Consider the following 27,982-nt stretch of genomic DNA (forward strand, 5'->3'; position numbering starts at 1 on the left):
GGTAAGAGTCTGTCTCAGATGTTTCAGGATCAGCAAGGAGGCTACGGTGGCTGGAGTAGAGTGAGGAAGTGGACAGTAACAAAGATGAGGTCAGACAGAAAGGAGAGGAGGTTAGTACAGATGGCACTGGGCCAAGGCAGTAGGAAATTTGGTGTTTCCTGAAATGGGAAATCCTAGAGTGTTCTGAGTAGTGGAGGGACATGCGCTCATAATTATTTTAACAGGATCACTCTAACTTCTATGCCGAACACAGACTGGAGAGGCAAAGGTGCAAGCCTCAAGGCTTGTTAGGAGGGTACTGCTGCAGTCCATGGGAGAGATGATTATGCTCAAATCTGAGTGGTGATAGATGAGGAGAGAAAGTGGTCAGAACCTAGATATTCTTGGAAAGGAGAACTGGCATGTTTGCTGGTGGATGAGAAGTGATGCATAAGGGAACTAAAGCAGCCAAGGGTGACTGCAAGCTTGGACCTGAAGAATTGGCAAGAGAGAGTAGAGGTAAATGGGGATGGAGAAGATTGCAGGAGAGCAGGTGTAGAGAGGAGCTCAGGGCTTGGTTTAAGGTGCCCATTACACACCCACCGAGATATGCTCAGTACGCTACAGGATAGACACATCTAGAGTTCAGGACAGAGGTCTGGCTGGAGATACAAGCATGGGAATCAGTATACAAATGACACTGAAAGGACAGATGAGCCCCCCACAGGGTTGAGTGCAGATAGACAAGAGAAGCTTCCCAAGGACTACGCCCCAGGGTACTCTGACAGCAGACAGAGGTGGCAGGAGAAGTGGCCAGAGAAGCAGAGAAACAAGAAGTCAAGTGAAGAAGGTGTTCCTAGAGGGAGAAATAAACTGTGTCAGATGCTGTTAACAGTAAGAGAAGGACTAAGAACTGTGCTTTGGATTTAGCGGCATGCTGGCCACCGGTGACCTTGGCAAGAGGATTTTAGTGGAGTGGTGATGTTCTTATCCCTTAGAGTTCTAGTTTGTCTGGCATATAGATTGTTGCTAATCCATTTTTATCTGAAAACCAACCATTTTGTAAGAATTCTAGTGTTCATATTGATTGAAAGAATTAATAACTTTTAATTTCCAACCTAATTTAACTCTTTCTAATACTGATTGTACTGTTACTGACAGCCCAAGTATGACCTTCATTATAGGAATTAGAAAGAAGCCACCAGTCTTCCCCTCTTCTAGCCCTCAATTGTAATTTGAACTTGCTAGGTCTCAGGGAAAAAGAGCTTAGTTGCAGAGCACAGAGGCATACAAAACGTCAAGGATTGACTTCAAATAAATGGAGTACATGCAAAGTAAATTCTCCAAGGACGTGAAGTTGGTCCCTTGCACAGTGTAGGTGGCCTCAAATATATCTGATTTGTAAATCCTTAATTATATTTGGTCAAGGCTAATCATAGCCATTCTAATTAAATGTGGTGACTTTTAGACATTCATACATTGTACGGAAACAAATACATGTGTGCACGTAAGATCCCATATACATATGTATCAGTTGCCTTTAATGCTATAAGGTAAATTTCTTGAACTGAAGGTTGGCTTGCTCCAACTTGTTTACTAACTTTTCAATCTGCCAATTTGGGCATGAGGAAAGAAAAGCAATTATCTGAGCAATTCACTGGAATAGGAACACCTCAAATCCCCCACCATCACCAGCGCCACACTGAACACATGCTGATGCATAATACTTACTTAAAAAGCCTCTGCTCTCAGTCCCACATGACACATTCTGAAGGCATTTGTGACTTTAAATTTCTTAAGAACAAAATGTTCCAGATAGAACATATGGAAAGGGACAAAATATGATTCCCTTCCAGATTCCTCTAGGAAATGCACCACTGCCTTGTACTTACTATTGGCAGAAGCTGTGGGTAGAAGAAAAGCTGAGAGTCGGCCACACCCATGGTCATGACCAGCTGTCTCTGGTATGCCCGCTCATCTGTTGAGATCTCTGGTCTGCTAAGCAGCACACAATTTTTTAACAAACAATTCATGTACACTGGTAATACTTTCATGGAATCTGGTAAAATAAGCTGAAAAAAGAAAGACATTTGTTTCATATGCTTGGCGTTTATGAGAAAGAACCCCTGAGCTTTACCTGTAAGACAAAAACCTTTGTTTTTCAGGTAATTGTTGAGGATTAAATGATAACACATATAAGCACATAGAACACAGAAATGTGCTTAAACACACGAGGTATTTAAACAACAGCAGTTAGTTTTCTCTAGGTGCTTTGGCAGAATGCAATCCCGGCTCTGCCTCTTAACAGGTGTGTGACCCTGGGCAAATCATTCTCTCTTTTCTGAGGTTTTCTCATCTAAAACTGGAACAGCCCATCTCCTGCATGATCACGGGATTGTTAGGAGGATTAAATGATTATTAATTTGTGAAGCACTTATAATGGTACCTAGGACACGGTAAGTATCACACACGTGTTTATTAAATACAATTAAATAAAGTATTTCTTAATCTGTGTTACGAACCTCTACCTCTTGAGTTCAAGAACAGTGTTTTTTTCAACTGCCCACTAGATATCTCTTCCTTTTTGCACTTCATGCATCTTAAACTCACACGGTTAGTCATAAGCTCATCAAACACATATTGAATGCCACCGTGTCATGGGTTTTATGCAAAGTGTCAACGATAGAGGAATAAGGGACAGTCGATGTCACAAGATGCCAAAGTCCATCAGAGATGGCAGATATATAAATAGATAAAACATAACACGGAGGTTGCAACACTACAGATATAAACTAAAATAGGAAATCATAAACATGTTCTTCCTCTTACATTTCCTATTTGAGATATCAGAACTACCAGATGAACCCAATTTCATTTTTTCTTTACCTTCTATTAGTAAATTAATTATTTAAATTCTGTCTTTCTGATCCACCTGTACTTTCCTCTCCATCCCTACTTTGGCTTATGTGACCTCTGTACGTACTGTAATATGATGCTGCAAATAACAACACAATGCAGCACTTCTAGATATCTGGTCTATGCATTCATGATTGCTTTCTTAGTGTTCTCTCTTAATGATGAAAAGATAGATACTTATCAGAATCCACCCTGAAAAGAAAATTTTCCCCAAGGCTCCGTTAGGATTTATTCCTCCATTTAAATCTTTCACATCATAAGTTTCTTCTCATGATCTACTAAGTAAAGAATGTGTAAGACAGTTTTCTAACTGGTTCAGGCAAACATATTTCAGGACAATTCTACTTTGTGGTTTGTTTCCCCTCTCCTTCTGATCTCTTTTCAGAGAATCAAAGACAGTTAAATGCATGTTTCCTCATCAGAGCAGAATACTCTTCTTCTTTTTTTCTCTAGCATAAAAGGTTTTTATTTGACAACATATGCTACTGTATTATTTTTTCAACCAAGGAAAAATATGACCAAAAGATGTAGGAACTGGGCGCCTGGGTGGCTCAGTCATTAAGCGTCTGCCTTCGGCTCAAGCCATGATCCCAGGGTCCTAGGATCAAGTCCCACATCGGGCTCCCTGCTCCGCGGGAAGCCTGCTTCTCCCTCTGCTGCTCCCCCTGCTTGTGTTCCTGCTCTCGCTATGTCTCTGTCAAATAAACAAATAAAATCTTAAAAAAAAAAAAAGGAGGTAGGACCCGGGGCACCTGGGTGGCTCAGTTGGTTAAGCGTCTGCCTTCAGCTCAGGTCATGATCCCAGGGTCCTGGGATCGAGCCCCACATCGGGCTCCCTGCTCAGCGGGAGGCATGCTTCTCTCTCTCCCACTCCCCCTGCTTGTGTTCCCTCTCTCGCTGTGTCTCTTTCTGTCAAATAAATAAAATCTTAAAAAAAAAAAAAAAAAAAAAAGATGTAGGAACCAGATCATAATCCAATTCCAGAGCCATGTGGCCTTAATGCTGTTTCTGGGCCAGTTACCAGTGAGGCGTCTTACATATTATGGATTAAGAATATTCTTAGATTCTCATATAGAAGCATGTACACACAGTTTTTCAAATATTATCTTGTAATTTCACTGGCTGCTTCTCATTAATCAGGTTATATTAAGACAATTTAGAAATCTGTTGTCCTAAGTGCCACCAAGGAGTGAGACTCCTGACCTACAATGACCCTATAGGACTAAAAGTCTGACCAGAAGAGACTGAATGAAAGGGGGCAGACAGAAGAAAACAGAGGAGGTAAATAAGGAGGAAAATTGATGATGAAGAAAAAAATGGAGTTAGGGTGAAAGAAACCAAGGAGACATTCTTTGCCAATGTTTTTGAGGTGGGGAAGAAAATGTGGGAACAGATGGACTCTATAAATCTTTCCCCACCTCCCTGGATCTCCTCCATGAATAACAATCATTCTTGGGGGAAAAAAAGGTACAAGTGTGGAAGCTGTAGAAATTCACGAGTTCAGTTTGATTGAATTTAGAGAATTCTTCTCTGAGTTTTGAAATGACAGAATGGTAATGAATTAAAAAAAAAAACTATTTGCAGTTAAGTGCATTTGACTTGCCTTTTGAAGTCACTGTACGATGTAATATATTTAAGTTCAGAAGAGTGAGTTATTAGATTTAATAAAAAGAATCTACCTTGTTTATTTAAACTCAAAACATTGCTTTACTCTCATTTGTAGTTTTAGGTCTTAACCCAGCATCAAAATATGACCTCCAGAGTAAGTGCCGCCTTAAATTTTATACCCTAAATGCTTCTCTTGCCTCAACCTAGTCCTGGCTCTGAAAGTTCAGTAAAAGCAGATCTTCTGAGGTCCAGTGTCAAATAATCCAAGTATACAGCTCCTTCATAGTCCTGCTTAGATCAAGGAAACTTTGGGCTCTACAGGAAAAGAGTGGAATTCCTTTAGGAATTTTAGATATTGTTTCTCACAAGTGAAATACGGGAGGGCAGCACATCTGAAGTTACATTCTCTGAAGAGAACCCCAAGTCCAGCCATTTCATGTTTCTAAGTAATGGTATATTTTAATATACTACTGTCACTAAGTCTTATAATCCCTACATTTTCCCCACTCCATGCTGGATAATCCTAAGATATCTAAATTATCTCATTTCTTAAAGCGCATCAATAGTTGAAATGTAATTTGAAAATGTGTTCATAGAGAAAGTAAAATCTCATCATAAGAACAGGAATAATCTCTATCAACTTTTTCAAAGAAAATATGGTATCATCATGTTTTTCCTCCAGAAGTAATTAAATTGCATAACCAGATGATCTAGTAGTAGAGACAAAGCTTTTAACTTCTAAACCAGAAGGAACAGACAGATTTTATTTCTCTCCTTAAATAGGCAACAGATTTGTTTTTAACTTAAGGTCTTTGAATCCAATTGCTTTAACATTAGCAAATAAACTTTCTGAGAGGACACTAAGTGTACCTGTTCTCCTTCAACTAATCCTTCTGAAGTATGAGATACTCCAGAGACAGAATAATGTTTCCAGAGCTGTAAAACAAACAGTAAAACTGGGGTGTAAAGTGCTCATGATTAGACTCGTTCCAGGTGCACCTGGTGGGCTTTGTATAAATTAAACAAGTACACTGTGAAATTGTACTGATATTGGAATTTAGTTACTGAAGTGTCACATCTTCTAGCTAATAAAGAGAACTGACACTTAACATAGAGATTCAAGAGCTGCTTACGTGATTGTCAACGCAGGAGACAGAAGAATGAGTGGCTAATTTAATCACTTAGAACAGCACAGAAAGGAATTTTTGTGAAAAGTCCAAGCTAATAACTGCATTTCATTTTCCTTCTTTACCCAGATTATGAAATTCCCCCCCCCCGATTTTATCTACATTATCTCTGCTGCTAAAGGCTTTTTTTTTTTTTTTTTTTAAGATTTATTTATTTGAGAGAGAGAGCGAGCGAGAGTGCGTGAGCAAGTGCACAAGCAGGGGATTGGGGTAGAGGGAGAGGGAGAAGCAATCTCCCTGCTTAGCAGGGAGCCCGACGCGCGTCTCAGTCCCAGGACCCTGAGATCATGACATGAGCCGAAGGCAGACGCTTAACTGCCTGAGCACCCAGGAGCCCAAGGTTTATTTTTGAGTGGGGTTTCAGACATCCTGTCAGTACCCACTACTTCTGACAATGAGTTAACCAGAAAGTTTTCCCATCTGTCGCTGTCTTCTCTTTCAATCCAAATTCTATATTCAGATATTCAACATAAAATTATGAGAAGTACCATTTAGCTTTGACTGACATAGGGAAAAATGTGAACAAGAGAACAGATACAAAAATAAATGTGAACATGAGGTTCTTTTTCTTTTACCCGAAAGAGTCTCAATGAGATTTATTTAAAGGATCTTCTAAAATTTCCAAGTTAGTAGATGACACCCAGAGACATTTCCTTCAAAACCCTTTATACCTATTATTAACTTTTAAATATAAAGAATTCCAATATTTAGAAATTATATTTATGTTTATAAAATATAAAGAAATCATTCCTGCCATTTGCTCATATCAACTACAATTGTTAACATGCCTAAAAAGATATTTAAGCACACACATTTCTTAACCATATAGTCATCTTTATAAGCAAAAGAGAATCCCATTTATATTATGACATTTCTTACATATAACATTCTGTTATTTATACATAATGTAGTGACTGTCAACCCAATAGGCACACACATTTTTTGGTTCATGCATCTTGTAAAGCCACTAAGTTTTTTAATGTTGGCTGTAAAAAGACCATAGCCTCCCCAAATGCATTTTCAATCTTCTTGGTTGTATAGTTTATTAAGCACAGCATCTAAGTGCCTGGAACATCATAAACCTTTAATAGCCAAATGCTGAAACAACGTACATTTAGTATCACTTGTAACACTTTAGGATCTAAGTACAATAAGTGGCTCACCTGGCTTGCTGCAGATGGACTTGCACAATTCTTTCGGTAACATGCCAACATATGGGCAGTCTGATTAACCAGAATTTCCCGGATGACCTTCAAGGGCTGGTGTAGAACTGCTTTAAATGCTAATTGCACAAAACAATGAAAAGGGCATCAAAGCCTTGGCTCAGAAATCAATCCCTTCAAATGATAATAATGATAATAATAACAAACAACAAATTGCTATTATCTTCAGACCACCCAGCAAGGAGTAACAGTGTTAAAATGTTAAAGTCAGTTGTTAATGTTCTCCATTTTACTAAGTATAACGATATACCCAATGGAGAACAATGGCCTACCTCTAATAAAAGGTAGGTAATTGGTCCAGATTTTTCCACAGAATATTATAAACAGAACTCTACACACAGAGAAAAGAAAGACCAATTTGCCATCTTCTGATGTCCTGAATGCCTATGGGCTGAATTGCTGTTTCCTCGAAACTTTAGTGTAGAATCTCAAATGGGGGTTGTGGAGGGGAGAAGGAACCAAAGAAAATTCCAACTCGGGCCCCTCCCATTTCGTAATTATCATGGTATGGATAGGCAAGTTCAGCCCAACATTAGGGACAGTCCCTTTCCATTATCCCCAGGTGCTAGAGGGCATACTTACATACCATAATAACAGTCTAAGTATTACCTTCCTAAATTTCAACTCAGAACCCACCCCCAGCCCCCGAAGGAAACTTTGAATAAAACTGTATAGTGTGGGCCTGAACTGAGTTATCTCATTATTAATCTGGAATGAGAAATGCTGACTATTCTCCCTGGCACTCTGCTTTTATAAGTTCTGAATGTGCCCACCAAAAGGCTGTGCTACCAGAGTAGTTGTCAGTTACTAATTCAATTAACCAACAAGTCTTGACTGAATTATTAGGCAAGATACACTGCACCACAGGATTAGCAGAGTGTTACCTGACTTGGCGAAGAAGTTGATAAGGGCATCTGTCTCACAGCTCTTATAGAGATCAGCCAATTGGGAGCTGCAGTTCAAGCTAAGATTGTGAATCCGAAGTCTTCTCTGACCTCCGATGGTCGTGTAAAGCACAGCACACTGCAGAGGCAAGATCAAGGACACATGTTTTCTGGTCAGCATGTCCACCCAAGCTAGCCTGATTTTATTTACACTTAGAGAACAGTGTGTACAGCTCAGAGACCTCTAAATTCTTCCACGTTGAACAATAACAAATAAGGGAGGTATAATGACAATTCATACACTGGGTCTCTATGTAGCGCTTCACTGGTTTAAACTTAAATTTTAACCGGGCTTTCACACATGAGTATCTGTTTGCATCTACCGCTAGTCTACTTTCACATATCTCAGATTTCATTACCAGGGATTCAGGTGCAGAAATAAGACTTCCACGTTCATGACCATAGCCCTATTCAAGCCTCACTTCCCTTAAAAACATGCAACTAACTCTGATGATGTACTTAAGTCGTATGCTGCTGATATATGCATTTCAAGAATGCAAACAAGTATATACTTCTTCAAATATCTGTGATCAAAAAATAAACATTAGTTAGAGTTCTTCCTCAACTTAATGCCGACCCCTCTCCATTCTTTAAGGGTGATGCTAGTATCTGAAAACTATGACCATTAGATATAATTGTTCTTGTTTTAATTCAAGATCTCCATGGCTTCTGCTTAAATTTATTTACTACAAAACCAAATTCTATTTATATTTGCATGTAACATAATAATGCACTTAACAAGGTGTCTGACATTTGGTAGGAATGCAACAAATGAATGAATGGGTGCTAAAGCCTAAAAGAAGTGAACATTGTTGGCAGTTTGCTCATGCCTACAACACTGACCACAGTTTGCTGGCCTCTCATGCAATGACATACAATTATGACTTCTTACAAATAGCATATGTAAATCAGGGTGCAGAGAATACACCACAGAGTGCCTAATGACTTTTGGGGAGAAATAGAACTGAATTTCTTTACAGAGAGACGAACTCAGTTGATGGTATTTTAGTCTCCCCACTGACCAGTCAGTAACAAACTAAAATACCAAAGATGGGAATACATTTTAAATCACCTGGATTAAGGCTCCACTGTCTTCGCCAAGTTTGTCATCATGCTTGAACTCCACAGTCACTGCCTTGTCACAATCAATGGCTGCCATTTCTACATCAGTGGTGTTGTTCATAAAAATTCCACCAAAGAAATCAGTGGCTCTGAAACCTAATGATGAGGAAAAAGGGAAATTTTGTTCCTATTTAATTTATTACTATTTTCTCTGCTGGTCCGTTATTAATTTGAAGATGAAACAATTACACAACAGAGACTTGAAAATAGTACAACTGAAAATTACCTGTGCTGGTACGAACCCTCATAATAGCATCGAATCCTATTTTCTTTTCAATATCATTTCTGAGATCATTCAAAAATTGTTGGCTATCCATGTGCATCTGAAAAATAAAGTAGGATCAATGCCCACCAGATGGCAGTAAAATACTTAAAATAACAATTCTCATTTTAAAAATCTTGATTAAAACCCACTTTATCCAGGTATCTTAGAAAGGACTCTTAAAGCTTTTTCAATTTTACTTCACTTGCAATCTTTGGTCTTACCAAATCCCTTAACTATTTTACAATATAAATATGTAGCTAGATGATTAAAAATAATTTTATTGATGCTAAATAAAAACAGATGATGATTAACATTTGTCATTTATGTTGGGGGAACACTCATTCCCACTCCATGTTTCCATGTATAGGTACATAAGTCAGAGGCACTCCCCTGACCCCTTCTTCTCAGGTGAGAGCAGGTGACATATCTGAGTAGTAAGTCTGAGTAAAGGAACTGGGTAGGCATAGCTTAGTCTATTCTGGATCCTCTTTCTGGGGAGACAGCCTGCCTGTAGGAGGCACACATTTCTTGCCCCTCGATATGGTAACTTTTGAAGGTACAGTTGTCCACAAGAGAAGCTTGTAACTGTGCCCACCCTGTGCCTGGGTATATAAGTTTGTTACACTGAAAGGTAAAGCCCACTTGCCCACAGACCTAAGTCTGTACGGAGCTCACATTTTTACTCTCTCATGACTCTGTCTCTTAATTCAGGCTTGGAAGGGAGGGGTATCATGAATGGACCCCCCCCCCCCAAATCGTAACAATTTAAAACAAATACATAGTCACTTTGAAAAACAGTATCTTAAATATATTTAAAATACTAAAATTTTATATAGAATGTATTTTTCCCCATCATGCAAACTTACATTGAAATTCACCTCTGAGGCTAAATGAGCTCTATCTGTTGCCAAATACTTAGGGAGTAGGAAAGGAACTGCTTAATCACATATACATAATCTCCATGGGTACAGCATTTACATTTGCCAGCTGCCCACAAGGGGGCATAGCTTTCTTAACCCATGATTTAAGCGCCTCAAGTCAAATGGCAGTAGAAAACCTGAGGTGAACAAGTTGCTGGCTTTTACCTGGAAATTGTTGTATTTGTAAAGGGTTCCTCCGGTGAGCTGAGGCACGAGACCCAAAGAGGCCACATCCACATACTGGCTGGGAAAGAGGAAGAGGGCCACACAGCAGCCGTGAGCCACACACTCCTTGGCCAGTGAGTCGTAGACATTTGTTTGGGGCTGGAAAAGTGTCTGAGGAAAAAGAGGCACAAAGGAAAAAGGAAAACCACAAAATGTTTTTGGTTTCAATTTTTAATTTCTGTTGACTTCTTTTAAAATGAAGGAAAAACTGTTTCCAGTTAAGTGAACTGGGCTGAAGGAATGAAGTATGGTCATCACCAATGCGGCAGCCGTTCACTGAGCACCCAGAGTGTGCCAGGCTCGTGCTGTGTGAAATGTCCGTGTGCCAGCAATGTTATCTGATCCTCCAACAGCGCTAATGAAACTGACGTTGCTGTCTCACCTTTACAGACCTATGTGGGGCAACCTGTCTGGTGTCATGTGGCCAGTAGCTGGTGCCTACCGCATAGTCTTACCCTTCCCACTGACTTGTCCCCCCAGCAACGGCTATACATTTGAGCAAAGCGCATTTTGAGCATCAGGTACCTCTACTTCCTGTCTCAGGAGTGTTGTTATATGGTGCCGTCTACATTCTCCCTCTACCTTTATCTCCTTCCTGCATCTCCTCCCATTCCCATTTCTTTTTTTTTTTTTTTTTTTTAATTTTTTATTTATTTGACAGAGAGAGACACAGTGAGAGAGGGGACACAAGCAGGGGGAGTGGGAGAGGGAGAAGCAGGCTTCCCGCTGAGCAGGGAGCCCGATGTGGGACTCGATCCCAGGACCCTGAGAGCATGACCTGAGCCGAAGGCAGACGCTTAACGACTGAGCCACCCAGGCGCCCCCCCCCCCCCGCCATTTCTGTAACAGTCTTATCACCTAGTCTCTTACACAGATTATACAATGAAAAAAGTTTGAGGCCTTATTTTAATTTAGGACTATTTCAGAAATCAGCTTTTCTAGGAATATAACATTTCTTAAATTATTTGCAATTCAAAATATTCCTATAATATACAATGTCCTGGATTTATGCATTACATTTAGCTTCTCTCCCTTTCTTACACAAGGACACCTTCACTCTTTCTTTACTGCCCTTTAAAAACTGACACAGGGACACTTCAAAGGGCCATTGTTTACAAATACCTTCTCTTTGTCTGTATTAATCAGCTTTTTGTCGTCTCTGTTTTTGAGCTTCCCCGGTGCTTCTGCAGTAGGCAAGGAGGAATGGAAGATGAACAGCTTCCCGGGACAGTCTGCTGCCTAAAAGAAAAAAAATATATAGAAAATGTCTTGGGTGGGGAAATTCTACTTTAAGGGAATCAGAAAATAAATTAAAATATAGGTATTTTCTATGAGCCAAACACTATATATATGTTATTGAGAGGATTAAATTATATATATATTTACATGTAATATCTATATACATATATATAATTTATATTATATATAATTTATAAATATATAATATATATAATTTAATCCTCTTAATAACCTTTGTGTCCTTGGGCAAGTACTATTCTCTCCATTTTATAGACTGGGAAACTGAGGCTTAGATAGGATAGTGATTTGCCCGAAGTCACACAAGTTGTGAATGAAACAGCCAGTATTTGAATGTAGTTCCCTATACCATGACGCTTTGAAAAACTAGTAAGAGGATGTATTACAGTGGAAATACTTTCTTGTTTAGCCTACAGAACACTCTTTCAGGACCAAGTGAATCCCATGATGCGAAAGTAAACAGAAGTCCCAGGATCATGGTGCAACAGAAGCCCCTCTTTGAAACCTTCAGTGAGCATAGATTACACCTGAAGTGGTATTTCAAGGAAGAATGCACAAGAATGTAGCAGTGTTGTGGCAACAACAGACACAAGAAACCAGCTATCAGGCAGGATGACAAAAGGAAAAATGCGTGATCAAGATTATATATGTCGTCCCTGGGAAGCAATAAAAAGATGATTTAGGCTCCACGAAAGTTGATTCAGCATTAAAAATATTTAAAATCTTATTTAAGGACCTAAGAAGTAATCTACTAAGCAAAATTTACTGAAATTAAATGATTCAATATATTGACCCCTCCAATCTTGCCTTTCTCCAAACGATCCTGGCATATTGCTGCCAGAGCACTCTCTGCAATAAAGGTAACTGTTCTGATCATGTATGGGGCGTTTCTCCTTGGGGGGGGGGGGGGGGCTGCCTGACAAACACCGTCTATGGGAATGACCGCAGGGAGGGTTTTTATGTGCCTTTTTGTTTTTGTAAAAAGGAAAACTTGGAAAGACTGAAAGAATACATTTTATATCTGGATTTTTACAAATAAAGATGGCTATTATAACGGGGAAAAGAAAAAAAGAATCCTGGAGACTTTCTACTACATGATAAAGTCCATTTTCTTTTATCTGTGTGGGAGCAGGGAGGGTAAAAAACAGCGAGATGAGTTGCTGCCAACAACCCTGTGTGCAGCCCTGCGCCAGGCCCTTCGGACACATCTCTCATTTAATACTCACAATCTTGTGCAGAAGGTAACGTTGTCTGCATTTTAAGGCTAGGAAAACTGAGGCTCATCCCATTTGCCCCAGGTCACACAGCCAGTGAACCTCTGGCCCTACAAGGCCCTCTGGAGCTCAGCTGGAGCTCCCCATTTCCTAACCCCTGCCATCCTGTGCATTAGAAGTTTCAACAATACGAGCTTTGCTTTCCTGGAATACACCACGTGCTTTACACAACTCCGTATCTTTGCACATTTTGTTCCTTTAGCTGGAATCCATGTCTCCCTTTTCTTGGCCTGGAGCTGTTGTTCGCAAAGGCCTGGGGTTAGTGGCACACTCTGCTGTGCCTGGGTCAGCTGTTAAGAGGTGTTGTAAGTTATTTGCTACTACTACCAAGGTACATGGGTTTGTGAAGAACTTCCCTAAAAAACAAATGGAGAGAATCAAGTTCAGCCTTGTCCTAATGTGTCTCACTAAGTGGCATTCAACCTGTTTTGTGGAGTGGGTCACAGCTGACACATGGGGAGGGGCGCATAACCTGTGCGCCGTCTTGTCTTTGCTGCGGTCAGCACGGAGCAGGGATTTTATTGCTGCACTAGCCTTCTATTGAAAATTATTGATACAGCATAAGTTAAGAAAGAAGGCAAGGATGAGTGAAGAAGCATAGGCAGTGACCCTACGTGTACATGAAAAAGACACTATGAACACTTTGGCCAATTAAGACACATTCGTTCCTACGACTAAATCTCAGTAAAATTTATAGTAATACTGATAAGGACATGTTAAAAATTTTTAAATTCTAGGACTAATTTTTTTTATTTCTGTTACTTTCATTGTTATAAAAGTACCTTCTGTTTGTTTTAATTCAAGTAGCAGAAAAGGTATGAAACCTTTTTTAAAAGTCCATCTTCTCCCCAGCTTTTCTTGCCTGGCCCACCCAGTTCCCCTAAGGAATTCACTGTCAATCCGTCTAGATAGTCATTCACTTCCATCCATCTAGATATTCTCTGCTCGTACAAATACTGTAATTGTATACCACAGTACTTAAGAGCACAGGTCCTAGTTCCTATCGGCATAGACAAGAGTCCCAACCATTTATTAGCTGAGTGATATTGGGCAAATTACTCAACTTCTCTAAGCCTTAGTTACCTAATATGTGACACAGGAAAAATAGTAGCTACATTAAAATATTGTTGAGAGAATTCAATGAACCAGTACATGGTGTTAACCATAATCAAACATACACGATTGCCTTGTTAATATTACCCATGGAGCAAAACTCTAAAGGAAAAAATCAAGACCCATTAGAAAAATAAAGTTCACTATTGAGAAAAATAAAATAGCCATATTTGTTTCTAATTCATCAGCCAATTAAAATGGCTTAATTTTAGATTTATAATTTCATTGATCATATACTTATAAAATCTTCTGTAAGAAGCAATAAAAGAAAAAGCTCCTAGGGCATTCTATGCTTTAAATCCCTATAAATCTGTTACGTTTTTACCAAGATCTGATTGTGTCCACATTAATGTACCATATAGAATTGATAAATGACAATGACATAGGTCATTCTTATTATGATGGAAAGCAGGTTGAGATAGGCTGGCCTGGAGAACCCATTGTTTAAAATTTAACTCCAGTGTCCACTCCTCTGAGAGACATGTTAATATCACTCTCGACAGAGTTGGCTGCCTCTACCTCCCTGTCCCCACTCTACTTTGCAGATAAGACTTAATGACACCAAATCACAACTTTATGTATCCTACTGTCTTCTACGGGTCACAGGCTCATGAAAAAGGAAGGACCTTGATTTTTCTACAGTGTGTTTCTCTAAGCCCTACGGGGTCTAGCTAGTGCTTTCACTCTAAAGGTGCTCCTTAAATTTTAGAAAGAATGGAAGGAATGTTGTGATGCATCACCTTGAAATCAAATGTAGAAATACATTAAGATAACTCAAAGATAAATTTCCCCAACCCGTGATATATTTGAAGCATAACCATTAAAGGCCACTTCTTCCAATTTGTTGCCTAATTCTATTTATTTAGTTTTCTGGTGGAAGTAATAGCTAACTCAGAAAACTACTGTTTGGCCAAGTTAAAAGACAATACCAGAAGCTCACATGTAGTTGAATTATGAGTGTCAGATTTTGAGAAGAGATGCAGATTTTGAAAGACTATGTGGAAAAAAAGGCACTAAGAGAACAAGATGCCATGGTCACAGATGCATGTACAACAGGAAAAAAAAAAAAAGTGTATCGAAGCCTGCAGCTGAATAGTTCAGGGACTTTTGAGAAAGTATGTATAAGAACTTTCTAAACCTTCTCTCCTTATCTTTGTGACAAATTAGCACATGTTGTTTGTTAGTTTTTGTCAACTGTGCTTCAAGAAGTTTATTACAACTAATTATATATAGATTTTACTTGGCATCTAGCTGATAGAAAATAAAGCTATAATTCAAATGGGGGAGTCCAATTCTAAAATGTCTTCCTTGGACACACAAAAAACACTGCACTTCGATGTTCTTTCAGTTTCTACTCCCTGTCAACACAGGATGAGACTCTCATCTCTGGCCTCCTGTGCATAATCCCCTGAGCACTTCAGCTGACCAGCCACAGTCCTGGGCTTTCCAAGTTACTCTTTGCTCTCCTTCCCTCCCCCTCTTTTGGGGAATACAAGCAATAAATATGTCTTGTATTACAGAGTTAGATTTTTTCCAACACACTGTAAGCAACTTAGAACTAGAACAGTAGTCCTCACATTGCCTAACAAACATTCAATAAATCTTTCTTGATTGAAAGAACAAGTGAATGAATGATGTGGTCTCCTCAATATTTAGATACTACCCTACAAATGCTCAAAAATGTTAGCTCTTTGCCTAATAATGACTTCAGACAAGCATTGGAGGGCCCTTGTATGTAAGTTACCCACATTTAAGCCTGACTGCTTTTTAGCCACAGAGGGCCTGAAGAGATGAGGAGATACTCTGTCAGAGGCAGAGAACAATCATGCACGCGCATGCACACACGCACACACACACACACACACACACACACACACATTTTATCCTATTTGGAAAAATTATTTTCTTCATCCAAACCTAACCAAGTGGCTCGAAGGCAGAAAGCATAAACTGCAGACAAGTTCTAACTGTACTATAGCAGTGCTGCTCTCACATAGTGAATTATAACCACCCAGAATCTTTCTGGCAGATGAAGGAGAAACGTCTCATTATTTCGTTTTTTGTTTTTTTTTTAAATATCAACTACCTACTTATAAAAAAGTTTTGAAGGAACAGTTAAAGATACACATACAAAAGAATCACCAATGTAAAGAACTAGAAATGTAAAGAACTAGATGTAAGAACTAAATGTAAAGAACTAGAAATCAGCAAGAAGGTCATGGAAAGGAAATAATTAAATTAGAAAATCTACCCTAAGTATTATTGGTATCTTTCTTGGTAGTTAAGGCTAGAAGGAACATTAGGAGTTATAATGCTTGTAAAAACTGACTCTAGGGAACTAGCTAGTGAATCTTTTCACATGTAAGAAATTGATTAATATGCAATAATGTCTTCATTTAATGTTGCACACAAGAAAGAAACTTTCTTCATAGTGTTTTCTCTTAATTTAACCACTGATGAAAAGCTTAGGGCAAGATGTTAAATCATGGGTAAGTGAAAGCATTCCTAGTACAAAAGTAACATACAAAGTTGTATGGGTCAGGTACACAATTTTCTGGTGAGTTAACATAACGTAAGGCACAGTGAGTAATAATTCCTTTTGCTGGTGGTTCCCAAATATGGGTGATCAGTAGCACAAACTGGGGAGCTGATGAATCAGCATCTCTGGGAGAGGGGCCAGAAATCTGCATTTTTAAAAAGTAGGCACCCTTTCACACATGACCCTGTGACTCATTAATTGAGGAGGGCCTGCCTTGCTTCTCCTCCCACAGCGTGGAGTGCTATCCTACCTCTGCAGGACCTAAGTCCAGCTGTGTCACTTGACAAACACAGTTCCCTTTTTAAAAAGACAGTTCTTTACCTGTTATAAAGGTAGTTCTTTTACTTTTTTTTTTTTTAAAGGTTTTATTTTTAAGGAATCTCCACACTCTACTTGGGGCTCAAACTCAAAACCCTGAGATCAAGGGTCGCACGTTCCACCAACCAAGCCAGCCAGGCACCTCAATAGTTCTTTTACTTTGTAAGAATACTACTACATATTAACATTGATATTTGTGAAGTTATTCAGAGTTGTTCTATTTAGATATTGGTTCTCATTTTTAAACTTCAGTGTAAAAGAGTACATTAATTACTCTAACAATAAAATTGCAAAGGTAACAAAAAATAACACACAAAAGATGCAAAAATACACTGGATGAAATGAACTGGCCTCTGGTAAGTGAGCACTGAGAATGCTGAGTGCTTCAGTTGTTAGTGCATGAGTAACGTCAAAGAACATTACAGTTATTACCAACACAGTGGTTTCCCAGTAATGTATCCTAGGTAACACCACATTTCCGACACATGGAATGCATGTGGTCAAATCTGCTTTGTCTATTTTGTCTTTCAAAGCTGCTAAATAGCCTCTAGACCTCTCGTGGACTGCCAGTGTGAACCCATCATTACAAGACAGCATTGCTCCGTTTCAGAAATGAAATATGGGGTTGGGCTGGGATGCTGACTTGAGTGATCTAGAAGCCATGCCCGTGCTCTTCTTTCCACTCTACTGTCTTAACTGATGATGTGCTGGCTTACGAATATCCACTCATCTTTCCTCTCAGGCAAGAGCACATGAATACAATTCTATTCCCAGTACTAATTTCTCAGAGTAGAAAGACTCATAGGTTCATGTATGATGATCATATATCAGGAAATTTACATAGCATTTCTAGACACCTTACTGGAAGAGAGAACAACAACAAAACTCTTTCAAATTGAAATGGAAAATATTCGTTTTCCGTAATGTGGAATAAAATAGGAATTCCCATGTCTTTCTATAGCCCAACCAATGATTAGTACTGGTTTCCACTAGACGGACCCTAACTTGTCCAAGTCACTTTATGATGTAAAATTTATTTTTAATTTTATGTTAAATTGACATGTATCCTGAAGATTTTTAAGGGACATCTGCAATTTTTTATTCAATGAGTAAATACTCTGAAGATCAGAAAACCCAAGCAAGAATCATTGTACTAAAACCAAACTACAGGGGTGCCTGGGTGGCTCAGTCAGTTAAGCATTTGCCTTCAGCTCAGGTCATGATCCCAGGGTCCTGGGATCAGGCCCCACACTGGGCTCCCTCCTCAGCGGGTAGTCTGCTTCTCCCTCTGCCCCTGCTCATGCTCTCTGTCAAATAAATAAAATCTTAAAACAAAACAAAACAAAACTACAATGTTTAGACACAGAATTTCTGTGGAATATTTCATAAACTCAGTTCTTTAGCATTATTCTTGCTGTTTGTTATTATTGCTACTGTTATTGTTGTTATTATTAGCCATTTTATTTTAAAAGTTATTTTCAATTTAACTTTAATAATAAAATTTGAAAATCAATTTTTTAGGCACTAGCTGTGCAGGTCAAAGTGGTTTGACTCTTGTGCTAAGGTAATAATGATCAACTGTCAGTACTTTTCTTTTTCTTTTTTTTTTTAAGATTTTATTTATTTATTTGACAGAGAGAGACACAACGAGAGAGGGAACACAAGCAGGGGGAGTGGGAGAGGAAGAAGCAGGCTTCCCGCAGAGCAGGGAGCCCTATGCGGGGCTCGATCCCAGGACCCTGGGATCATGACCTGAGCCGAAGGCAGACGCTTAACAACTGAGTCACCCAGGCACCCCAACAGTCAGTACTTTTCAATCATTTTGCCTTCTTCAGATTACTGTCTTTATTACCATGAAAATGACCAGAGTCATTAGGGCTCAGCTTCCCAACTGAAGCCACGGCCAACCTTGCATCTGCTGTGGGCATTCAACAAGGCCCTGCGTGGCATTCACATCTGTCACCGACTGTCACAGGGGCCTTGCCCTTGCATGTTTGAAAACCCCAAGGAAGGAGAGGGTGATATGGGGATTTTTCCCTTCATATCTGGTTCTGATATTGTTGAAGTAATTTTAAAATAGATCATATGAGGTTCATATAAAAGCCAAAGGGAGGAGCTAAACTGGAAATCCCGACAAAATCAGTTGCTCAGATGCTAATAGTTCTGGAATGTAAACGCTGGGAGCAATCCATGGTTTGGGCCACTTCCTCCGAAGATTTGTAGGGAAGTTTGGAACGGCCTCCAGCAAACTACATGTTTTAAAGAAGGCTGTATTTTCTTTCATAGATGAAACTTCCTGTGTGTGTGTGTGTGTGCGTGTGTGTGTGTGTTTGTGTTTTAAAAATTTATTTACTTGCAATTAAAAAAGACTTCTCACCTTTAGTGCTTCCATGCCAGCCTGGATGACAGGAGCAAAGACAGTCTCATTTTCATTAGAGTCTGCAAACATCTCTGGAATCTGGTCCAATAAACTATAAGAAATGAATGAGTAAAAGGTTTTAAATGTTTAACATATTTGTAATAAACTTCAAGAAATAAATCACTAGCATCTCAAGCCTAAACAATAATAAATAAATACATATGGTATTTATTTCACACTAAACACCTATGGGTGACTTTCATAGGTCATTCCTTAGGGAATAATATCCACACATATGGTATTTATTTCACACTAAACACCTATGGGTGACTTTCATAGGTCATTCCTTAAGGAATGATATCCTGGCATGTCTTGGAACCAAAATTTATGATTTGTTTGGAACATTTACAAAAGCATACCGTTTACATTTTTGACTTCGTAAACCATAAATTCTTGGAACAGTGGCTGTATCTTCAGTTATTACCATCATCATTGAATACACTCATTCATATGCAGGAAATTTCTCTCTCCAGCAAAGAGAAAGGACTGATCTGGTTGAGTGTGAGTATTAAAAAAAAAAAACTCCTCCTTGGGGCGCCTGGGTGGCTTAGTTGGTTGTGTCTTGACTCTTGATTTTGGCTCAGGTTATGATCTCAGGGTCATGAGATCAAGCCCCACATCAGGCTCCACGCTGGGCATGGAGCCTGCTTAAGATTATCTCTCTCTCCCTCTGCCCCTTCCCCACTGCTGTCTCTCTCTTTCTAAAAAACAAAACAAAACAAAACTCCTATTTTTAGATATTGGTGTACATTTAAAATAGAACATAAATGATGGAGTTTTATAATCCATGTGTTAAAACCCCCTTGCTAATGACAAACAAAATAATGTGTGATTGAATCAAAACAATTAAAAACAGATACCTGATTTGTATCTAAATTATAAAACACTTAATATTTACTTGTGAATCACTGATTGGGATTCTTGATAGTTGACAAGGAAACCGTCCAATAAAGGAACAAAGACTTCTCCCACATCGGTCACCACCATCATCTGAGGCTGGGCCAAGTTACTCTTTACATTAAAGAAATGCAGCACTTTGTTATATGTGATAAAACCAACTCGGATTGCAGAAGTTTCTTCTTGCTCTTCCCTATGAGAAAAACATAGTGTTTAAAGTTCTTTCATATATTTATGAAAGGTTTCTATCAGAAATTCACTAAGTATACCTTCTATAAAATATATGGAAGAGATGTTTAAAGTTTTGCTCTTAATTATTGTTTACCAGTGTAAACAATACTGAGTCACAGTAGGGGATGGGGATATTACAAAAAATAAGTTGATAAAGAAAAAAGCTGTCAAAATTCTAGGTAAAGTCAAACAGATATGAAAATATATTTCTTTAATATATTCCTTTCTTTAATATAGGTATTCTCAATCCACAGCAATTACAAGTTGTACTTTTTTTTTCATAAACACGCTATTACATTCTTCATAAACAAAGCTCTCTCAGAAGTCACCAGAAGGTCAGAAGAACAAATGGAACATCTGAAGCAAGAGAAAGGCACACTCAGATTACAAATAGGATAGCTATTTTTATCAAGAAAGGACTTGCTCCTTCTATGTGATTCTTTTCTTACAGATTCTAGAGAATCTCAATAGAAATTGAGAGATTTTGAGAGCCATATACTATATAAATATATAAAATAAATCACATATATAAATTGATGTAATTCTTATTACGTAGCCATTTGTGATGTCATGGCAAGACAATAAAAGTAATAAAAGCTCTAAAACCATAACAAAAAGCAAATTTTTTTGAGAAATCCCAAAATAAGGCCTTAATCTTCCTGAAAGGAGTGTAAGGCATAAATATTCTTATTCAAGTCTACATGAAGTATACTCAGAGTTGAATGGTCTAAGCTCCAGTTAATATTTACCCAAGTTTCTCTCTGTCTCCCTTCCTCTCCCTCCTCCCTCCTAAAATACTACCGAAGCTCTTATTAATTTTCATTGGTGGATATAACCTTGCTCAATGGTTACATGACAGCCACGAAAGATATATGCTATTTTCTTTGATCCTTAGATATCAGTAAAACTTATTTTGCTTAGGGACAACTTTTTTTAAAAAGTACCTAGTATGCTCAGTGTCTAAACTTTGCACATAGCATAATGAGTTACTTGAGTAAGAGAGAAAGGAAAATAAAATATATAGATGAAAGGATCTTAAGTTCAAATTGTTGATCCCATTGCAGACTTCCCAATTTCTTTGATGTTTCAGCAGGGTACAGGCTGACAAACTACTGACTTTAAACTCTATCTCTTCTTTACTTTCTTTGCTAATTGAGGGTATTTATTCTTCACCGTGGCCTTCATAAATGGGTGGGCAGTTTAAATAGGTCCTCATAATCCCTTCCAAAAGCACTTGGTAAATGTTTATATTCTGGACTCTTGCAAAATTTTCAGAAATGGTATCCTTATCCTTTGTAACTGCACATACACCGACTTATACACCCACTCACCCCCCTCAATATCCTAAACTATATGATTTCATGCCACTAACCATTATACTAGACTGTACCCATGTTCTCCCTCCCCCCGCCATTTATTAGAATTTTACTCTTTAAGACCAAGCACAGATACTCTTCCTCTCTCAAAGCTCCCCTGATGCTACCAACCAGAAGTTATTTCCTCTTCTAAATTTCTACAAATCATTCTCACTGGGCTCTTAGTATATAGTGCCTTTTAGTAAACATATCATGGATCCTTGACTATAAACCAATAAAGACCCAAAGTTTATGCTCTCTGCTCCTGACAGGGTCTAGTATAACATGGGGAGGTAGAGGTATGTTCAGGATGATTATCGTGATGGTGAAATGCTGTATTTAGAATGGCAAGTTAGAGCCCAAAATGATAAACTGATCATATGCATCTCTTCTGAACTCCTGTTTAGTGATGTCACCTTGCTAGTTCAAAATCGGCCTGGCTGGAAGTATTTTACACCACAGGAATAAGCAAACACTACAATTAAGGCTTTATTTATTTGAGATCCAGTTTACCAGCATACCACTGGCTAAGCTCCCATTTCCGAGTAAACCTTTTATTACATAAGGTGATAAATGTCCGGCAAATCCTGAGGGCATTTATTCTCTTTTAATAGTTAATTTAGAGTCAATTAAGGCAAAAGACACAAAAGAAAAACTACAGAGAAGAATCTAGATTGCTATTTCCCCTTGGATTTGGACATTTTCAAGTGATGGGAAAGGCGTATCCTGGGATTCACAGGGTTCACTTAAAATCTAAACTAACATTTTAAAAAACTTCTAACAGAACATCTCACATTACTGCAAAATATTAGTATATGTTTTCATGGGAATATATATTTTTTTTAATTTGTTTGAGAAACAAAGAACTATCTTAAAATTTTCTTGTTCAACAGTAAAACTGCCTTGTTAAATCATAACCAGAAGAAAATGAAATCTCAGCCTCTCCTTCATATTAATTCTATATAAATTTAATAAAGTTACATAAGGGATATCACACAGAACAACACGTGTTTCTTCTTTTGCTTTTCAATTACCACTTCCTTCCACACGTGTCCCTGTTATTTTAATGGAATGAATCTGACAGAGCAATACTGAAGATGTTAGTAACTAGATGAATCAGAATATTCAAAAATCAAGCATTTTGAACATTTTAGCTACAGCAGCATTAAAAACAACCAGGAAAAAAAAAAAAAAAACCCAACTGCTTAATCTGAACAACAGATGAAATATTTCAAATCTTTTCTTTCCTATTCCAGAGAAATCAGATAGAAATGGCATCTGGCAAAATCAAAGATGTAAATTCAAAGTTAAATAGTAAAGAACGGGGCCTTTACTTTTCAAAAGATTTGCTAAGAGATGAACATACCTTAGACATTAATCAAGACATATACTGTGCTTTAAAAAGGCTATTTGGCATATTACCTGGTTCAAGGAAAGTAAATCAGACTGATGGCAATCTTACCATAAAAAATATAAAGTTATACACATACAGAGCCCAAAACAAACTTCAGGGAAGAAAAAAAAGCAACCAGATTTGTTTTAAAAGATAAAGGAAGAAAAGGCATTTTGGCTTCAATTAAAACTTTGAAGAGAGATATTTAAATAGTAGCAGGGAATAACTAGCAGTATCCTTTTATTTTTTTTCTCCTATCTTTTGCTAAAGTCACAATCTGCTCCAATGGGATATTAAAGTCATGATAACATCTAAGGAAGGAGTGTAGTTTCATGACTTATATCAACAGGCTACACACTTCATATCACACTGTGTTGGAAAGGAGCAAGGGGTTAATGAGGTAACTAAGAGAAGAGGACAGCCTAATCTAACCAGTTTGAGAGAAGGTAAAGAGACAGAGATCATTTCCAGAAATTAGAGTAGTTTTCTTTCATATTATTCAAGCTCCAAGTTCAGATTTAGAATTAAAACAGCCCTGTGAGAGAAGTCTATAAGATATATGATATTCAGGGATGCCTGGGTGGCTCAGTCGGTTAAGTGTCTGTCTTCGGCTCAGGTCCTGATCCCAGGGTCCTGGGATCGAGTCCCGCATCGGGCTCTTTGCTCAGTGTGGAGTCTGCTTCTCCCTCTGCCCCTCCCCCTGCTCATGCTCACACGCTCTCGCTTTCTGACAAATAAATAAATTAAATATTTAAAAAAAAGAGATATATGATATTCAGCAGGTAGTCCACACTTCTCAAGTATCACTAAGAATGAGGTAACAGAAGCTACAGTCACAGTCAGCAGGCATCACATGCCTTTCTTATGCCCCATCTTCAATTTGCTCCCAGTTCACTCTTCATTTTAGAATTCAGTTTGAAATCACCTCAATGTTTTTTAAACATCCCCAAGGCTTTTCCAAACCATCCTTGGGAATATTATGACTTGAGCTTCATAGATACAAACAAAGCTACTCCTGGGAGGTCCAGAGTTCACTCTTTGAGGCTCACATGCACCAACACAGCAGCCACATATGGAACGAATATAGAGGAATGGGCACCCAAGGACTCAGGAAACCCTAAGGACTATAGACAACCCATCCCTCAATGCATCCCTTTCCATCCAGAACAGAGATTGCTTATGTTCAGGATATAGGGAGGGGTGGAAGATGTTGAGCCTGGCGCAGACACGAGGTTTCAGACAATATTCCTTAGCCTTTTTCTTAACCATGTTTCCTCTCATAAAGGATCTTCTTACTAGATGGTACTTCCCACCCTAAACAACTAGTCTGTACACTATAAAAAATAGCCACGTTTGCTGAAATACCTTTCCACCTTTCCTTTTGTGCATTGCCCCCTGCAGTGACAAAGAAAGTGATCTACCTTGTGCCAGGACCTGGAGGCAGTAAAGCGGCAAAGGGGTTTGATGGTGTATAAGGGCAAAGGAAATCTGGCTAAAAAGCTACCATCCCTGCTGTAAGACAACAATTCCATTTCCTGGCATCCCTTAGAACTCTACTACAACCCACAGCTACCGGTTTCCACTGCAAAATCAACCCCTTTGAAAGTGAATAACAGACTTCCAAAGTCTTTCCCATCACACTATTGGGAATCTCCTTTTAATTTATAATGTATTTTGAATATTGTTTCCCATAGCATTACTTTTTATCAGTTTGTTTCTTTTGTCTTATACAAAAGATAACTCTGGACTTCTTAAGGACTCAAAAAAATAGTGCTGTTTGATTTATAAATATTTGCCCAATGTCCTCATTAGCAAAAGATATCCATGGGTCATTCAGCACTTGTTTTCTGGCCAATAAGCTAATTCCGTAATATTGTGCAAATTCTAAAACTAATGGGAGTTCCCTTACTTTGGAAGTTTTTCCAGCACAGTCTTCAGTTCTTCACATATGAGCTTCACGAGTCCGTTCTTGATGTTACTATATGAAACATCAATCATGAAGATAAAGGCTGGTGGATTGGGAGGCTTATTCTTCTACAGGAAAGCAAACAGATCACACAAATGTAATTATAAAGTATATACACTCCATAATCAAATTAAAACACTCAGAAACTCCTGAAGATCATCAAACTTTTCATTTAATATTTTAGGATATAACATCTGTGGAATTAAATCATTTTCTAGAACACAGTCTCTGATGCTATAAAAAAGATAAAAGCTGTTTGTTTTCCAGGGTATGACCTGCGGCACACTATTGAGTTAGACAGGATTATGATATCTAGCAGAGAAGCTTCACTTTTATAGCACTCCAAAGACCTTATCACTACAGTTACCCAAGGGTGAGTACAGTCTGGTGGCCAGCCTTGCTTATAACCCTCTGCCTTATGAGAAGAAATGTGTCTGGTACCTTGCCAAATTGAGCCCCCAAAGAGTACATACAATAATTAGCATCTGTCTTGAAACTAGTAAAACTTCATTAACTTGATAACACTACTTTCAAATCTTTTCCTTTATAAGCTCTTTCAGTTTTAAAGATATGAAATTATATATTAAACTATAATTGTAGGGTTGCCCGGGTGGCTCAGTTGGTTAAGCGCCTGACTTTGGCTCAGGTCATGTTCTCAGGGTCCTAGGATCAAGCCCCAGGTCGGGCTCCCCGCTCAGCAGGGAGTCAGCTTGTCCCTCTGCCCCTCCCCCTGTTCGGGTTCTCTTTCTCTCTTAAATAAATAAAATCTTTAAAAAATAATAAAATATAATTGTATGCCTTAAAACTGTACTATATTGTCAAATACTTACCTATACCTTACATATTTATGGTTAAAAATGGAATATTGGGCCTTTTCTCTATCTGTTTAAAACAATCACTGTAACATAAAGCAGCTGTTACATAAATGTTTTGTATCTGTTGGTCCCTTTACTGGTTGGGGTTCAAAGAGCTCTTAGGAAGTGATTCTTCAGTTGGGTCTTACAAAATATTTAGAAAACAGAACCACAGGCAAACTTAGTGACTCAAACTAAAACAAGAGTTCAGGTTAATTCAATTTTTAACTTTATGATAAATGACAAAAATTTTCTAAAATAAAATTGTATTTTAACTATTATAATTATAAAAGTACATGATAATATCTCCAAATTACCTTACTAATTAATTCTATATCCACTAGAAGGCTAGGTATAACACTCTTCTAATAAAGTCTGTCATTTGAAATAAGAAAACTGCAGGACTTAAAAATCTTCAACATAAATGCTTCATTTATAATAGAGACTTAAATTGATTTATATCAAATAAAAACAACAATCATTTCCATTAAGCCAAAGCCTCTTTGTGACCAACCCAAACGTGCCTTACCATTCTTGTGTACTCTCTCAAGTTCAGCATTACCAGTTCCCCCAGTGAATAGTTTCCATAAATCCAACATGCACATCTCCATGGAATGCTTCACTGTAACTAGTTTTCTATGCATTGGAAACTAATTTCTTATTCCTCTAAATGACATTCTCTTCCAACATCTCTATCAAAAACATCACTACACACCAACTCAAAGGCTTAAAAACATGAAATTAGATCTGACTATTCCTTTTCTTTCCATCACTGAGTCCCATTGATTATCCTTTCAAAATGATCCCTTCACATGTTTTATCTGGTCCCTACTCTTAACCATCCAGAAGTTTGCCATCACATGCCTAGAAAACTCTAATGACTTCATCATTGGCTGCCTGAATTAATTACTCCACTTTTTCAACCCAGCTTGCTTTGTCCAGCCACGCCTAACAGGTATGAACTTTATAAAAACCTGGTTTTCCATGACACCTTACCAAACCACTCTGTTAAGGGTCACAGGCCTCCTGATTGCAAATGAGGGACTTTAAGTAAAATCCAGTTCTCATCCTAAATCTCTTTTAGCTCTCCAATTTTAGGCATGGCAGACCACCTTCACTTTTTTAGGTGTCAAGGCACTGTGGTGTCATTTCCTCTCCCACTTTTCTTTTTTTTAAAGATTTTATTTATTTATTTGACAGAGAGAGACACAGCGAGAGAGCGAACACAAGCAGGGGGAGTGGGAGAGGGAGAAGCAGGCTTCCTGCTGAGCAGGGAGCCCAATGCGGGGCTCGATCCCAGGACCCTGGGATCATGACCTGAGCCAAAGGCAGACGCTTAACGAATGAGCCACCCAGGTGCCCCTCCTCTCCCACTTTTCTGACTGCTGCTTCTGTTTTTTATTTTCTTATCTTTCTCCAAACGACACCCTCTTCTCTTCTCTTACCACATGCTCCATCACAGAGATCTTATTTATGCAATTTTAACCAGCACCTCTTTATAGGTGACTCCTCAAATTCTTTCTCATCATGGTCTCTTTTCTGAGCTCCAGACCAGCATTCTATTTAACTATAGCACACTTCCATATAAAGGGCCTGCCAAGATCTTCACTCAAAACTGTAGCAGGTAAGATAAGATTTATCCCACTGTACTGGCTTCTCTGTAAGGAATTTAGAGAAAGCATGATCCTCAAAAACAATCTGAGTTTCAAATCTCATTTTCTCCATGGAATTGTCCACCTTTCTTAACCATCCACGACCAGTTAATTGTGAAGCCCTTCTGGTTCCAGTACCCAAGTTTAGACCCTCATTTCCAAAATTATTTCTAATTGTGGTAAAATATACATAAAATTTAACACCTTAACCATTTTTAAATGCATAGTTCAGTGGTATTAAGTACATTCACACTGTTTTGAAACCATCACCACCATCCACCTCCAGAACTCTTTATCTTGTAAGACTGAAACTCTGTGACCATTA

At 38.3% G+C, this 27,982-nt stretch overlaps 1 protein-coding gene across 3 annotated transcripts in view; it reads right to left on the minus strand.

Annotated features, from left to right (window-relative positions):
- Window positions 1-27,982, minus strand: part of SEC24D (SEC24 homolog D, COPII coat complex component) — a 99,594-nt gene that overhangs the window by 10,024 nt on the left and 61,588 nt on the right. For all 3 annotated transcript variants that reach the window (XM_032401091.1, XM_032401092.1, XM_032401093.1), the window contains exons 11-20: window positions 25,095-25,219; window positions 20,208-20,399; window positions 19,268-19,361; window positions 11,512-11,628; window positions 10,330-10,500; window positions 9,206-9,302; window positions 8,930-9,075; window positions 7,798-7,936; window positions 6,854-6,972; window positions 1,872-2,051 (exon numbers count right to left, since the gene is read on the minus strand). In XM_032401091.1, the coding sequence (XP_032256982.1) occupies window positions 1,872-2,051; window positions 6,854-6,972; window positions 7,798-7,936; window positions 8,930-9,075; window positions 9,206-9,302; window positions 10,330-10,500; window positions 11,512-11,628; window positions 19,268-19,361; window positions 20,208-20,399; window positions 25,095-25,219 (1,380 nt within the window). The remainder of the gene's footprint in view (window positions 1-1,871; window positions 2,052-6,853; window positions 6,973-7,797; window positions 7,937-8,929; window positions 9,076-9,205; window positions 9,303-10,329; window positions 10,501-11,511; window positions 11,629-19,267; window positions 19,362-20,207; window positions 20,400-25,094; window positions 25,220-27,982) is intronic.

Source organism: Phoca vitulina, unplaced genomic scaffold, assembly GCF_004348235.1.
Source record: "Phoca vitulina isolate PV1807 unplaced genomic scaffold, GSC_HSeal_1.0 scaffold3, whole genome shotgun sequence".
Lineage (NCBI taxonomy): Eukaryota > Metazoa > Chordata > Mammalia > Carnivora > Phocidae > Phoca > Phoca vitulina.